This window comes from Chamaea fasciata, unplaced genomic scaffold (genome assembly GCF_029207755.1).
Source record: "Chamaea fasciata isolate MVZ Bird 193981 ecotype frontalis unplaced genomic scaffold, bChaFas1.0.hap1 SCAF_2, whole genome shotgun sequence".
In the NCBI taxonomy this organism is placed as follows: domain Eukaryota; kingdom Metazoa; phylum Chordata; class Aves; order Passeriformes; family Sylviidae; genus Chamaea; species Chamaea fasciata.
In genome coordinates, this window is record NW_027094087.1 from 85,851,484 (window position 1) to 85,868,204 (window position 16,721).

Consider the following 16,721-nt stretch of genomic DNA (forward strand, 5'->3'; position numbering starts at 1 on the left):
AAGTACAGCTGATTACGCCTAACAAGAATAGATAATAGATAATATAGGCTTGATTGCGCTTTTTTTTTAAAACAGATCAGGTAAAGAAAATAAGAAGATAAACCAGTGGGGAAATAAAGCAGGGTATGAAATGCAAACAGATAAAAAAGGCTCAGTGAAGTGGAAAGAAAAGTTACAGGGAATCGCAGAAAAAGACTGGAAGGGACCACAGTGACGCATCTGTCCAACCTGCCTGTTCAAGCACAGTTACCCCATGTCAGGTTGGATGGGGCTTGGAGCAGCCTCGTTTACTAGAAGTTGCCCGTGCCCAGGGCGGGGGTATTTGCGAGCTCTAGGGCGCCTTTCGACCGAAACAGCCCGGCGGCCCGTCCTCCCCGCCCATGAGGGCCCGAGGCCGCCGGGACCGTCCATATTAGGCGGTGCGGCAGCGCTGTGCCCGCCCCGCCGGGAGCGCCGCCTCCTCCGGCCGCGCCGCGCCGCGCACGCCGGGACCGCCCTGCCCGGCCTTGCCCAGCGCCGCTACCCGGCCCCGGCCCCGGCCCCGCCGGCACCATGCAGGTGAGCAGCCGCCGTGTCCCCGCGTCCCCGCAGCCGGCCGTGTGCGGGCGGTGCTCCGGGGCGAGCCCGGCCGGGCCGAGGGCTGGGGCCGCGCCGACAGCCGCGGGCCGCCCTGCGCGGCCGAGCGCCCGGGGCAGCCGGGGTGGGAGCGGCCCGGGTTCGTGCTGCTCTCTCGGGTCGGAGGTGGCTCTTACTCGGCGGTGTTGTTCGGCAGCTCCACGGCTGGGTTTGTGGCAGTTCGTTGCTTTTTTTTTTTTTTTTTGCAACCACGGTACTTGTTTCGCTACTGTTAGTGAGCGGGTTGGCGTTTCAGGTAGTGCATCAGTGTGTTAGTAAATGGTAGTAAATGCGAGGTTGAGGGAGAAGGTGACCGCGGTCAGAGACGGGGAAAAAAAATAAATCTGGTGTTGTGCTTGCTGAGCTACGATGTTCTTTTTCTTTATTTTCTTCTTTTTCTTCTCCCTCTCTGCCCCCCCACCCGTCCCTTCCATAAGTTCTGGGGTTTAGTCTGAGAAGAGATCTGGTTATATGGCTGCGAACAGACCTAGTGTACTGATACAAGCTATAGCAAAGCAGTCGGTGTGTTCCGTTTCCAAAGTGGACGTAGGCCAAGATGGCAAGGAAGCACAATCAGCCCGTGGGTGCTTATCACTGAGATTTCTTGTGTTTTAAAAAATAAAATTGCCTGCTAAGTAGGAAAATCTTGTACTGAGCTTTTCAACAATATGCAGAGGTGTATTGGACTTGTTTTGTAGGATTATTGCAACTGTTTTACAGTAAAATCTCAGGAATAGCGTAGCTATAGTTTTAGATCTGAATCCTTAGCAATGGGCTTGGCTGACAGAGATGGGTTGCTTTTCTCTAAGCACTTACATAGTGACTCTTACTTGAATCTAACAGGGAGACTTCCCTTATACTGAGAACTGGGTTCTGTAAGGTTTATACCTGTGTGTGTATTGTCACTAGTGCTTCCTGATGCACTGACCATGGATTTGGTGGCCTATCATGCTGAGGGTCTATAAGGAAGCCCTCTGGCTGGCATGCTTCCCTGTCACTCAGCTAATACCCTCTCCTTTTGTTGCACTTTGAGAGAGATGCAGCAATGGTTACAACGCATCAAACTTTGGTACCCAACCAGGTCCTCCTGTATGTGCTGTCAGTGGGATGGGATAAAACAAAGTCAGTCTTCAGGGTACTGCAGGTCTGGGGCTGGAAAGAAGCATCAGAGTCAGGAGGATTTGCACTGTGACTTTCTGGCACCAACCTTCCAGTTACCAGTTTAGCAACTGTGTTAAGTTCTGGAAGTGGTAAAGTTTACCTTGAAGAAATATCATCTATTTGTTCTTCTCTTCTAGGATCCAAATAAAGACACGGAGTGGAATGACATTCTGCGCAAGAAAGGTATCCTTCCTCCAAAGGAAAACCTGGAGGAACAGGAACGGGCAAAGGAAGAGGAGCAGTTTGCCATCCTTCAGAAATCTCTGGGTGAGTGACCAGCCAACTCAGGCAGCAGCAGAACAAGCCTTGGAATGGCTCCTGGGGGGAGCTTTTCAAAGGAATGGCCAGCAGCAATGCTTATAAGTCTGTAAAGCAATGTGTCATTTTCCAGGCCTGTAGGGATAGCAAAGCTTCATCTGTTCAGGCTAATCAGGTGTTAACGTTATCAAACAAATACATTCCTGAACACATGGATTCTTCCAGCACAGGAAGGTTTTGTTCTTTGTGCCAGCACTGTGTTTTTATGGAAGTAAATGTTTGTAAACTGAAACAAAAACAGTGCAAAGGGAGTCTGTCAGGTGAATGTGCATGTCTGTGCTGCAGCTGCTAAACTTGAAAGCTTGTGCAGGTAGCTGGGTGCTAGTCTAGGCAGCCTTCAGCTCAGAGGCCTTTTCCATCATGTTCTTTCCATCTGTGTATCTAAAGCACGTAACACTTCATAAAAATCCAGCAGGAATAGTAATGACAGGTTGAGAAAGCTGGGGCTGCTCAGTCTGGAGAAGAGAAGGCTGGGGGGAGAACTGTAGCACCTTCCAATGCCAAAGGGACTGACAAAAGAGCTGGGAGGGACTTTTTAGAATCACAGAATAGAACCATAGAACATCTTGAGTTGGAAGGGACCCACAAGGATCACTGAAGTCCCAACTCCTAAGGGCAATTCCAACTTTATGAGACCATGTAGTGATAGATAGGACAAGGGGGAGTGGCTTTAAGGTGAAGGAGAGTAGGCTTAGATTAGATATTAAGAGGAAATTCTTGGCTGCGAGGGTTATGAAGCACTGGAACAGGTTGCCCAGAGAAGTTGTGGATTTCCCATCACTGGAAGTGTTCAAGGCCAGGATTTGCTAGGCCAGCGACCTGCTCTAGTGGAACGTGGCCCTGCTCTTGGCAGGAAGGGTTGGAACTGGGTGATCTTTAAGGTCCCTTTAAACCCAAGCCATTCTGTTATTCTAATATAATATTTTAAAAAATCCACTCCATCCTTCCTATTAATCTGTCTTTAGAGTAAATAAATTCTGTTGGACTGACAAAAGTTGATGGGTTTTAATCCTGAACTGAGGTTTTTGCTGATCTAATGTTTCTCCCATTCCAGTGAAAACATACGAGGACATGACTCTGGAAGAGCTAGAAGAGAATGAAGATGAATTTAACGAGGAAGATGAGAGAGCTATTGAAATGTACAGGTCAGAGCAGCTTGCAGAATTTGGCTTTAATGATAATTGGAGGGTCTTTCTTTTATCTGCTTTTAGATTTTGTTAGAGAGAAAGAATGTTTTTAAGATGATGGAAAAAGGGGGTTGTGTTTCTGGTCTCTCGTGGAGCTTCCAAGTGTCTTTAAAAGGATAACAGTGTTTGAATTCAGTATCCTTTATCTACAACCTAGCTTTGCAGAGATAATGTGCACCTGCTGAGTGTATGGCTGGGGATCCTGAGAGCTTTGAAAATCACCTCCAGTATTTCCTAATTTTTGTGTGAATGAGATTGAGGTGCTGCAGATTTGCATAATTAGTGTTGGTTTCCCTCTATCTTGTAACCTCTTTCATGGCTTTTGCCATTTAGTTTCGTAGTGTATTATTTACAGAAGAAATGTCTGGAGAGGCCAGAAATGAGGGGCAAAAGCATTTCATGAAACAGCTGTACTTCTTGCGTGTTGGTGGTTATAGCCTATGATGCAAATACAGGAGCATCTACTGTGTCATTTTGCTTTTATTGCTCTGGGGTTAGAAGAAGTTTGTAATTTGTCTCTGATGTCTAGGTTTCAACCAGCTCCTTCAAGTGATGTTCTGTCAAAAAAATGCATCTATTCACAAGATGTCTTTTTCGTTCCTGGCTATTCAGGCAGCAAAGGTTAGCAGAAATGAAGGCAGCTCAAATGAAGAATAAATTCGGGGAAGTTCTGGAGATTTCAGGAAAAGATTATGTTCAAGAGGTTACAAAAGCTGGAAAAGGTATATGGGTAGTCTTACACCTCTACAAACAAGGGTAAGAATTTGTTTTTAACCATTAAACCTTGCACTGTCAATAGCTGAAAATGCTCCAAGGTGAATGTGTACTCATTGTGTGGAACTAAGGACTGATTCTGGAGTTCTAAGAAGTAAAAACAAATTAGTAATTTCAATACTGTTGAGTCAAGACTGCTGAACTTCATTCTAGAATGATGTTACCATGAAGTGGCTTTTTTATGCATCTATACAACACAGCAAGATGTGTACTATACAGCATCCATAGAGTTAGCTGCTGCCACTGAAATATCCAAGCTTTGGAGATTATTCTGGATTAAATGCAAGGGGCTGTGAATACAAAGAAGCAGTGTGTATTTAGCTTGCTTTCTAGTGGCATACAAATAGAGTGAGCAAGGTTTCCAGTCCTGTCTCCATGATAGAAAATCTTGTCACAAAGGTCTGTTACGTTGCTAGAATTTTTTTTGGAAGGGTTATAAGTATTTGCTGTTGTTCTTTGTCTCTAATTGCCTCACAGGTGTTGATCATCATTTGCATACCTTCTTCCTGGAGCAGCTTTGCTTTTTGTTTTGCCCTTGCTCATGCAATGTCTAAGGATCTTAAATTCATAAACCAGTTTCCCTGAATATAAAGGGGGTAGAGGGGAAGATTGCATTACTAATATATTAAGACAAAAATCCCACCACACACCAAAATCTCCAGTGGTGCTGATCTCCTTCGAATGCTGGAATACTGGGCAACAGAAGTATTCAGAAGTTGCTTCTGGTACTTTTGTCTTTCAGAAAGTCATCCATCTGATATTTCTGACCTTTCTTCTGGAGCCATTTACTTTTTAAATTGTCTCTTGTTTTCTCCTTATGTCTGTCTGTTGCTTTTCTTTGCAGAATTCCACTCTGTGCCTTAATAAATCAACATTTGAGCGGGCTTGCAAAGAAGTTCAGAGATGTGAAATTCATCAAAGCAATCTCCACCACCTGCATTCCCAACTACCCCGACAAGAACCTGCCCACAATATTTGTGTACCTGGAGGGAGACATCAAAGCTCAGTTCATTGGACCTTTGGTGTTTGGTGGCATGAACCTGACCAGGGATGGTGAGTGAATCTCTGCTCTTCCAGAGGAAAAGCAAAACTGTTTTGCTGAGAATGAGAGAAGTACGGCTTAGGAGAAGGGAGGTACTGAAACTGATATTAGATTTTTTTTTTCACTCCTATGGCTCAATCACATGGCTATCTGGTTAAAGCAGTGATAGGCCAGTACCTTGGTATTTGTCTTGTGTGTGCAAGTATTTATGCCCTGTGTTTGGTGAAACAAATTTTGCTGGATGTATTAAGGGGTAAACAGTACCCATGCATGTTCTTAGTGTGTCTTGGACATGAAAGACTGCCCTTGCCTGCAGTGACATGATAATCTGTGCACTTGCCTACTGGATTGTAGGGCTCCTTGTTTCATTTTTAACGTAGTGGCATATGTTTGTCTGTTGTCCCTGCCTGAGTCGGCTTAATTCAGTCATCACAGAAAGCTGTGTACTGAAATTTCTGCACTTCTCTTTTGTGTCTTCCTTCCTTCTCCCCTAAGCACAGGTGCCTTCCACTGGAGATCAAAGAAAGTGTGAGGTTGTGTTCGTTATTCTTTAACATCTGAAAGAAATTAGATTTGATGATAGGATTGTCAGCAGGAGTAGGAGAAAGGTTTCAACTGAATGTGTTGTATTGACTTTCTACCACTTCTGGGAAGCGGTCCAGTCCAATTTGGGCTTCCTGCTGGTGGTGAAGTCTATTTACTGTCTTAAGCAGCTAATATATAGTGTGTGATGTAGAGGCAAAGGTGAATTCTACTTACAAGGTACATCCCTGGAAAATACCTATTATTCAGATGTGTAAATGAAATTTCCACAATTTTTTGCCCTTTATTAAATTTATTCCCTACCTCCTCTGCTTGTGATGAGCTCAGAATATGATGGGAACAGCTGTAATGTATGAGCAGTATTCCTTCACTGGCAGTAGATGTGCAAACATGTCTTCTGCCCTTATGTGGTTAGAAGGAGGTAGAATTCACTTTCACTGGCAGAGTTGCCTCTGAAGCTGCTGCTCTGTATCCATCACCTCTTTTGCACTCTTGGTTGCAAGGTGAGCAGGGTGGCACCAGGGATGTTCCTGGTGGGTGCAGAGCAGCACCCTGACCTTTGTGCTCTGGGTTGAGACCTGTGCCGGCACTAGGGACTGGGAAAGGAGGACTAGGCTGGAGTAGGTGTGGTAAATGGGACAGGAGCTTGGATCTGGGTGTGGAAGAAGAAGGGGAGGAGGACCCTGGTCCGTGGTGGTGGTAGGATGATAAGGGAAGTCGCCTGGGGAGCTAAGGGTGGGCTTTCTCCAGTTTGCTCCCCTACATTCATGACTCTTGTTTTACATGGCACAGAATTGGAGTGGAAGATTTCTGAGTCGGGTGCCATCAAGACAGACCTTGAAGAGAATCCCAGGAAGCAGATCCAGGACCAGCTCATGTCCTCAATCAGGGCTTGTGTCCCAGCCAGAGGGGAGAGTGACTCAGAGGATGACTAATTCCTGCGTCTGCCTCCAGATTGATGCAGTGCACTTGCAGCCAGTGTTCCCACCTCGAGCACTGGAGACACTCCTCAAGGCCTTGCTGAGACCCAGAAGGGTAGCCTTTCAAGACATTTGTTCTAGAACCCTCTAGAAACAAACAAAAAAACTTTTCTGTTTTTTAAAAATTGCAGCTTCACTTAAGTTGCTGAAAGACATTTTGTATAGTGGAGCCTGAGTAAATATTACTCAAAAGTTTTAAAATATAGACATGAGTAGAAACAGGTCTCTTGTTATTATTTTCGTAGTAAATGGCTACTTCTAAAAAAAAGTTGAAACATGAAGTGGTCTTAAGGGCGCTGTTTTTAACAAGCTTAAATTGTACAAATTAAATCTAAATAGCTGTTCTTAAATAATTACTTACGGCACTGAAATGGGCCATCTCTTGGCCCACTGTGCTCAGCCCTCTCAGCCTGGACTTCACAGAGAGCTGGGGGAGGGTACCCACGATGCTTCTGAAGGTGGTAGGTGGTCCTCTGCAGAGATGTGCTGGCACCAGAAGGACAACATGAGGCTGTGAGCTGGGATTCCAGGCATCTTGAGAGAGGCCTTGGGGATGGCCAACCTCTCCTGGGGCCTGCTGAGTCCAGAATTCTACTTTTGACTTAGCAGCACTATTCTGCCTTTCACCAGGGCTGAACTTCTGCACCATCTTGCTTGCAAATTGCAGAATAAAATTCCAGATGGTAGTGCTCAAGTGTGAAACTGCTGATTTCTTCAACCACATCAGAAGTCAGGTGTTCCTACAGTAGTGCCATTGCCAAATGGGAGGGAGGATGATGTTTGAGGACCTGACATCTTGCAATATTAAAGACTTGAATTTTTCAGCTACAGTAATAATAACTGAAGCCTTAGAAGAGCATAAATATCACCTTGATTATAGATCTGCTGACACTTGGAGCTGCTTGATTGTTTTGGGTTGGATTTAAGGTCCACCTACACTTTCAGTTGGTCTACACTGAGGCTAACAATCTCCAAGAGCTTTTGCTACTGAGGCTGCCCCAATGACATTTTGTTATATTGCAGATGGATGCTGTGGGTGGATGGAAAAGAATGCAATACTCAGTAAGCAGTGATATTTAAAAAAAATTTACTAGTTTGTAGTGACTTTCAAGCATGATTCCTGCACTCTGAGAAAAATCAGCGTGTAGTCCAAAGAACAACTCACTCTTCCTTCAGGTGAGGTTGTAAGATCCTGATGGAGAGCTTTCTCTTTGAGATGTGAATGATGGGTCTCACTTGTCTCCCTTTCTCTTACATGTTTTTGGCAGAGTAGCTAAAATACTAATCTTGTGCAAGTGAGCCAAGTGCAGCACAATAGAAGCTGATAAATCCTGAATATTATTACATAGCAGCACTCTCCTTATGACACGGGACTATCCCAAGTGCTATCAGACTTGATGCTTCAGTGTGCTCACCTGCAACTTCGTACAGTCTAGGAAGAGGACAACTCTTCCTCCCTGTAGAAGCCTACACTGTGTATTTTGCTTCTCTTTTGTTTGTTCACATTGAATTGTGCTTTTGAGTGGCCTCTGATCACATGGACTGCATTCCTTTTGGAGGAAACTAGGGAAGCTAGGGGTGAATAAAAAGGAGAGATGGGACTTCAGACTGTTTACTTCACAGTCTCTTCCTCCAGCAGGGTCTTAAACCATAGCTGCCTTCCCATTTTGTATGTGGTCTAATAGCGTTTGTGAGCTCTTGGACCACTGAGAGGACTGAGGTCCTGAGGAGGACCAGGGCTGCATATGGGTTTCCCAGGCTGTGGAGCTGTGGGAAGCCAGATATCTTGTGCCTGGGAATGATAACTGTGGCACCCCCAGGTAGTAGTTTTGTCTTTGCTTGAGAAAAAGCCAACCTGGTCTGCCTGGAGGTTTACACAGGAGACAACTCTACCTAGGAGAGGGGGAGAGTGCCTGCTCCCTGCAGTCAGGCCTACAGCAGGGGCTGCCTTGCAGTTTCATAGGCAACTGTGTTTTGGAACAGCAATTCAGGAGAAATGGAGACATTTTGACCTCCATCTTTTATTCTCAACTGCTTAATCTGCTGAAATATTGGGGGTTGCCACTGGCGGATGCCACGCTTAAAGGGGCAGATGTGAGAATCATCACAAACCAGAAGAAGTTGAATATCATGCCCAGCTGCTGAGACCCACATGGAGCATCATTTCAAATGGTATCTATGCTTCTCACTCTTTGGCTAGGTGTGAAAACAGCTTTTTGTAATGTTATTATTTTTCCTGCCAATCATTGCCATGCTCAAGTCCTTTTGTAGAAATTAGGTCTCTGTAGGAAACAGATAATGAGGGCTGTTTAACCTTTTGGCAGAGCAGGAGCTGTGGAAGCACAGCTAAGGGAATGAGCTTTAGCTTAAAAAGAAGCTGGCTGCTAAATAGCAAACCAAAACAGCCAATTAATACACATTGCAGAAAGGGGCAATATAATGAGAAAAAAATAACTGGAGAGCATGAGCTCTCATTTGCCAAGGCTTGGGGCACTGTTGCTAAATGCACTATCAATATTTTTGCAGCCTGTCAACAGTTAGTGTCAGATCAATGCTCACTTTTCATCGGCATGAGAAGGGTCTTTCTGTCAGCTGTCATGGGAGAAATCAGAGGCAGTGATCCTGTAAACAGTGCTGAGGCTTGTATGAGTTACTGGCCAGCACACTGCTGTGAGAGCATCCCTGACTCATCCCACACTGCAGCCGTGCCTGTGGGTGGTGGGAAGGGGAAAAGTAACCCTGGGCCAGAGACAGGGACAGATGGTTTGCCATTAGTGGACAGTCACTCTGGAGTTTTTTGTGTGAAATGTGAGTGCACCACTAGTAATAAAAAAAGTTCTCTTCATGGTGCAAGTCTGAAGACTGCTGCTTAGCCAGGCCATGTGAGCAGTTGCATTAGGTTCATGGCAGGCTGCCTTGATCTGGATAGTTACCATTCTGATTTTTTTTTCCCTCCCCAAATCTTTTATTCACAATATAGACTCGCCAAATCTGCAGGGCAGTGTTTTACATTGATTTCATGTGCAGTGGGAGAACCAGGTGTTGTGCAAGCAGGGGAAAGCCATGGTTAAGCTGCCAGTTCTCCAGGTACTGAATCCAGCCAAGTCCCATAGTCAGGGATCTGTACATAGGTAGAAGCATCTGCAGGACTGTGGCTGCAGAAGGTGAAATGAAGGAGTGTGCTTTGAACAGGCTGTGCTGTCCTGTACCTGTTTTGGCCAGGTCCTACTTTTCCTGGGCTCAGCTGAGCCTCTTCTCCTTCCTCCTTGTGGCTGTCCTATCACCTTCTTTCCCAAATATGCTCAGGTGGATATTTGTTTGGCCTTGTTGCTGGGAGTAATATAACTTAGGTGAGATGACTCACTATGAGAAAGCTGGGTGTGTGCATCCAGCTCTGTTGGATCAGTGCACAGGATGGGCGCACAATGCTAAGCCACAACTTAGCCTGACGTCTGAACACTAGTATTTGTCTTTGTAGAGTTCATGAAGAAAGTCGTTCTGATCTACAGCGTTTCTCATGAAAGTTAAGGTGCACTTTTTATTCCTGTTTTAAAAGCTCAAGTTTAGAATAATTTGTCCTTATGCTCTGGAAATCTGGGGAAGTTAATCTACTTCAGAGGCAATGAGAAAGGAAACTTCTAACAGAAATGTCAGTAACTCGGTTTGGAGTTGCTCTTCTTTTGTGAAGAGGTAAAATCCTCCACTGTTATATGAACATTTTGCTGCATATTTTTTGGGATTGGATCACGTCTAAAGAAACTTTACTCTCACTGAGATCAAAGGAGAATGCTTCCCTCTCATTGCTAAAACTAACATACTCCCTGTCAATTGTTTGGAAGGCAGTTGATCTCATTTCTTATTACAGCACATTATAAATCACTCCTCATTTCAATCTCATTTAGTTAATTCAGTCATCAAAGGATTGTAGGAGGCATAAAGTATTTTATTGATGTATTTAGCTCTTCACAGAATTAAAAAGAAGTATTGAACTTCTTAGGTCTCTTTATTTGCAGATGGCTCTTGTGATGCAGGAAGGAGTTTCATTCCCTCCAGTAGAAGGCAGAACCATTAAAAAATGAAAACCAAGCAGCAAGAGACTCTCAGCAAGACTTTCTCCAGGCTTCTGTGGGAGACTGATGAACAATATGACTTGTTTTCATATACCATGTTAAAAATTTCATCTCTTGACAACATGCCAAAATTTTCAGGACTTCATCTTATTAATTTGAATTTACAGAGCTGACTGAGAAAAACTGAGGTCTTATAAAAATGTCAGGAAAAGCATCAAGTAATTCTGAAGTTGTTCCTATTTAACACTTCAAATGTTAAATAAGGAAGAAACTATGTGATCTAAGGCAGAACAGTCCATATAAAAGTTATTCATGGACAATGAGATGTATGTAATTATGTGTATTTGTAAGCCACTGCGGCAATGTCTCTATAAAAAGTCGTTCCAGTATTCCATCAAAGACAAAGCTGATTGTTCTAAAGGCAAAAGTTACAGCATTTGCTAGTGAGAGCAGCTCTTGGATTTTCAGACAGCCATTGCCTACCCCCACAGAAACTGATTCATGCTATAGAATGTTTCATCCTGATCCCCCTCCCCTCAATATCCATGGGAATATTTTCATTTACAAGGAGGGAAGCAAAGAGGTACTGAACTCCTTCTTGCATGACTGCAGCTTATCCTTCTGTGAAGTAGTACAGACCATTTGGGAGTGTTGGGAAACTTCATTAATTATCTGTCCATGTGCAGATGGTTTCTCTTAAGCTGAAAGTGATCCTCCAAGTTGACTCTCACTTCCTGTTGCCCTCAGATGATTACAAGAGATACTGTGAGGGCTGCCTCCATGGCAGAAAAGCCCAGTAACAGACACTTGCAAAGATCTGCCACAACATTAAGGCATCGACTACAGTCTTTAACAAGAAAGTGCTGGTGATAAAAGAGGGCAAAGTTTTGTGGGATTTAGCAAAACCAGGAGAATATGCAAAATGTGGAGTTGGGTTTCCTATCTGGTAAACATCCCCAAACTTCTCCAGCTGAGGTGCAATCACTCTGTTTATGTCTAACTAGAAAATTTAATAGTCCTGAGGAATGGGATGTGAACCAGATCTTGTGGAGTCAGCCTAGTCCATATTAGCGGTCTCATTCTGGAAGAGCTTGAAGAAGTCTTTTTCTTGCCTTCCTTCTCCCCCTGAGACAAAAGTGAAGGTGAGAGCCCTTGAGACAGTGGAAGAGATGTACGGCAAGAGGCACAGGCAGGATAAAACAAGCTCAGATGGGAAGTTTAAAAGAGATGTTTGTCCATTTCCCGAGAAGAAGGGTAAAGGTGAAGAAGATAATAAAAATTTTAGAGCTCGCATTATGGTGAAGATCCAGGAATATTTGGTGTTGAGGTAGACTGAGAGAAGCAATGTTCTCAAAAGATGGTCTTTATGTATGTAGCTGGAGACTGCAGGGTAGCAGAATGGATGGCAGCATTAAATCACAGGGCAAATTTCATGCAGACCCATGAAAACTTCTTCCCTTACTTCAGTGTATAGGAATAAGAAGGTAAAGATGCATGCTCTGATCCACAGAGAAATGTTGGGGGGGGGGGGGAGGGGGAAGAAAGTGAGCACCACTAAGAGTAGAAGTCAGGCAGGTTTTCAATAAGTAAAACTGACTGGTAAAAAAAAAATCATGTGCAATTCAAGCCAGGAAAAGAGATCACTGTATTATTTGCCTGCTAATAAGCTGTCTTTAGCATAAGCTCAGGAAAAGCTATGAATCTTTCAGGTGAGAGGCACAGTTTATAAACAGTTTTACAAGACACAGTAAGCACTAGGGGCATCGTGGCATCTGGCACATTATAGATCCAGCCCAGTGGGTAATACAGGCTTTCTCTCTACATTATGATGTCAAATGGCATTTTCAGTTCAAAAACACTACTACACTGTCATTTTCAAAGTTAGCTGCCGCCCTCTGCATTTGTGTTGTATTATAAAAGAGATATCAGTTTCATTTTAAATACAGTTGAGTAACAGTCTCATCACTGGCTTATCAGTAGCAGTCCCATGTTGAATGCAGCTACAAAAGGGAGAAGGAGAAAAAACCATCTCTTTGTCCTTTTACTGATGAGTAGCTGACACTTCAGGCTTTAAAACCTCAGGCATCTCCTGGTGACAAAATGGTAACCAAGGATTTTGGTCGCCCCTCTGCAAAACACACAAACCCCTGTCCTCTTCCTCTCCTGGTGGTAGGATAACCAGTGAGCTCATGGACATCCTGCCAGCTAAAATACTGGCATGCTTCTGTCACTCTGGGCTTCAATCAGGGGAAAATCTTTATCATCAAAGCCACACCAGCTGTAACCATCACTCAAATCTGTGTAAAACACTTGGTATTTCCTTACAGAGTTATCCAAGAAACTGGACCCTGGGTTGTGCATCATGCACCTTGTTCTGAAATGCAGGTAGTGTCCTGGAGATCCAGGTGTCCAGGTGCTCAGCTTGATATGGGCAGGAGGAAAGTGGGAGTTTTCTGCAGTCTCAACGTTCCTCCATAGAGGTCCCCTCAAAAAGCCAAAGCAGTTTTCCCTGGTACAAAGGACCCCTTGGAATGGGACATCTCCATGCTGTGACAGAGGAGTTGCACTGTCCCCATCCAGTTTTGGTGCATTTCATTCCATTACCCCGTCAAAAGGGGAGCATATACAAACCAGAGTGAGGGAGACTGGGACCCTGGCTGAGAGCAAGCCAGCTGGTGGGTACTCAGGTGCACCAGGATCCAGAGAATGTTTGGAGTCACTGGCTCACCCTTCAGCTTTGCTGAGAGGGAGACAAAAACTTACCTGGAGCAGACCTTCCCGCATGAAGGAGATGATTAAAAGACTGTGGATAGCAACATAGTATGGAAATCCTGAGTGTGATGGGGGACCTGATCTGTCATACACCTTTGCAGAGGGACTCCTGGGCTGCTGTGATATACATTGCTCTGTGTTATAGGGAGGACATACTAATGGATGAGGCATGGAAATGGGATTGGCTTCTCTTGTTGTAGCTGTGGCAGCTCTTCCCTACATAAAAAAAAACATAGCTCCTCTGGGTCTCATAGTCCTCACCGGGAGAATGTTCCTCTTTACTGACCATATATTGGTGTTTCTGTAATTTATATCTGCAGTGAGCTGTGAAGCACTGTGTGAGGGCAATTGCTAAACTACAGTAGTTGTTGGTTCATCTGTTTGTCCATCTGTGCCAGGTTTTCCTGCACAGGAGTTCTCTACTGTTGCTGTACTTACTGTGAGTCAGCATGGTTTCCAGCACATGCAGATAGTCTGTGAATAAATGCTGCTATTCCACTTGTTAGAGAACAAAAACTTCTGTACAACTTTGTCAGTCCTGGTTTTCCTTTTTATTGATTTTATTGCGATACAGCTGGCTTTCTCCATTAAATATAGTTAATGAAGGTCCTGGGCAGACAAAAAGGAAAAATGTGCTAGCCCAGAAAGCAGTTCAGATCTTGTTATCATTTCTTGAGGACTGGAACAGCTGATGCTTTTTAGGGATACTTCTCCATTCAAGGGCTTGAACTCTGCTGGAGTTTTCATGAGAGGCAAGAAGGGTGGGCAAGTTCTGCAGCATCATCTCTCACAAGCATGCATGCCACTAAGCAATTGTGCATAAGATGGCAGTGTTCTCCACGGAAAGGACCTTTCCTTCCTTCCTCGCTAAAGTCTGTCTGCGTACTTTGATACGTAATCCGGCTTCAGTAAAATACCAATGGCAGTACTTGAGGTGTTCCGTTCTACTCTGTGAATACAGAGAAATATGCATGACACTTGTGTGTTCAAATGTGTCTTACTGCAGACATGTATAAACTTGTCCCACAGATTTCTAACTGCTCCAGTGAATGCACATGACAGCAGCTTGTTTTTTCTGCATTCTGACCTATTAGTGCACTTAAACCTAGTATCTAGATGATTGACTTTGTAAGATCGTTCTTTGGGAAGAATAAATCTGCACCATGTTGGTCACAATAACTGACTGTAAACACTTCTGATTCACCCATCCCCAGAGATCCAGATGTCTTGTCCACAAAGACATCACATCTAAACCGTCTCCAGCAAGAACCTGGATCCAAATCCAGAAGACTGAGGTGTGAGCTTAACCTGTCTGTAGCAAGGCAGGTGCATCTCAATGTATGAGACACGTGAAAGTCTTCACGGGACTGCAAGTTCCTTGTCACTGTTCCTGTCTGAGGTAAGATCATTTCCATACCTTTCTCTAGTATCATCTACAGTCCTCTGGAGAAACACCTGCATGAATAGATTACTTTCAGTGCATGAGCTATATGTGGATTTTGCATGAGGGCTCACATGATTAACAGAATAGAGAGCACGATGGACCAGGAGTGGACACCTTCAGACTGAGAAAACCATCTTGAGTTAAGAATCTGAGGGCTGGTGGTGTTAAGAAAGACCCGGAAACTTAAAAACAAACAAAAATTTGTATTGAATAATGGTTTTGATTGTAAAGAATATTCATAAATAGCAATCCAAATCGATCAGGCGAATACGTGTGGGTCCCTTCAGGGACCTTTGATTTTCTGATCAGACTCAGTAGAGTCCCTGGCTTGGCATTGCAGGTACCAATCGGGGTGGGTGGCTGCCACCCTGGTGGAGAGACCCCTGGCAGGAGGCATGAGAACGCCTTCCCGGTCTCTGCGGACATCGGCCCCCTCAGCAGGCACTGCCGTGGAGCAGCTGAACCCCTCAGTCTCCCAAGAGCTGAGCCACCTGCGAGGATGCTGCCACACAGCAGCCGCCGCTGCCTGTCCCGCTGCAGCTCTGCTCCCTGGGGAAGCTGTATGGAGGCACTGGAGAGGACTTTTCAGGAGAGCAGCAGAATCTGCCATCTCCTCCAGCAAAAAGTAATTTCTAGACTCGGGGAGGGCACATCAAGGTGCAGTCTTGTGCATTGTTCAGTAACTGAGGGTTAAGCACCCTCCATCTGCGTTGAACAGTAGTGCATAATTGTTTGAGGAGCTTTTCCGTGTCTATCCCTCATGAACAGACCAGGAGCGAATTTAGCCTTAATGTCATACCTCTTACAACGTTTTTGTTCCAACTCACTGATACAGGTGGTGATTCAGCTTCTCTTCATGGATTCACTTTCCTCTGATCTTTCTGAAGACACATTTTTTCATAACAGTATTGTTTTGAAACTTTGTTTACAGGTGAAGTCAAACTCTATTTTTTATGGCTAAAGACCACCAATTATGATGATGGGGGCAGAAATAAAAGCTGGACAGTTTAGAAATGAGACTGGACTCTGGCTGAGCACACTAAGAAATGTCCAAGGAGAACCCAACTAGAACTGCTGCAGAGCACAGCATCCCATTAATAATGAGAGTGACAGGGTAGACATCATATCTTACAGTCAAGGGAGGATGTGTGGTCTCTCAAGTAGTAGGATCTAATGCTGTGCTTTGCAGAGCTGTATTGCTGTTCTGTGAGATTTCGGGATTCTGTGTCTCTGTTTATTGCTTGAATTGTGGATAGTCATTCAGAATAGAATAAAAAAAAAATTACCAAGGTGTAACTGAAGTTTCTTGAAATGGACTGTCCACTTCTCCTTCAGACCCCTGCCCAAGTGGGATTCTGCAGTTTAGGTTTCTAAGCTTAGTTTTCTCATCTGCAGTAGTCACAATCCACAATTTATGCTGTTCACATGGAGCAGAAGGGCTCTCCAAGGGCATATGCATGGCATGGGTGTCCACAGTGGGTCAGGAAATTCCTGGGTTTGGGTGTGTGCAATGCCCATACAAGCCTATGGCTTGTGCCCACGGGCAGAGCACCCCATACATCTCTATTCCTGTACGTGATTGGCATTCAGTTATTAGAACCTCCATAGAGCTTTTCAAACCTTAAATAACCCAGCCTCATAATCACTCTGGGAGGTAATTAAGCTGCCTGGTTATCAACAGTCGAACTGAAATGTGGAGTTGGGATCTAAATTTTGGATGAGATATCCTTTTTTTTTGCAGGTCAGGTCACAAAACATTAATTCAAGTAGTGTGGAGCAGGATTTCTGCTTCTATCATGTCTCAACATCAATACT

General features: G+C 44.4%; 1 protein-coding gene across 1 annotated transcript; it reads left to right on the forward strand.

The window, feature by feature from the left end:
- The first annotated feature begins 452 nt into the window (after nt 1–452).
- Nucleotides 453–6,839, forward strand: PDCL3 (phosducin like 3). Its single transcript, XM_066176592.1, has 6 exons — nt 453–558; nt 1,914–2,043; nt 3,149–3,239; nt 3,894–4,037; nt 4,900–5,108; nt 6,433–6,839. Exons 1-6 carry the CDS (start codon nt 553–555, stop codon nt 6,573–6,575), a joined length of 723 nt encoding a protein of 240 aa, XP_066032689.1. The 5' UTR covers nt 453–552; the 3' UTR covers nt 6,576–6,839.
- The last annotated feature ends 9,882 nt before the right edge of the window (nt 6,840–16,721 follow it).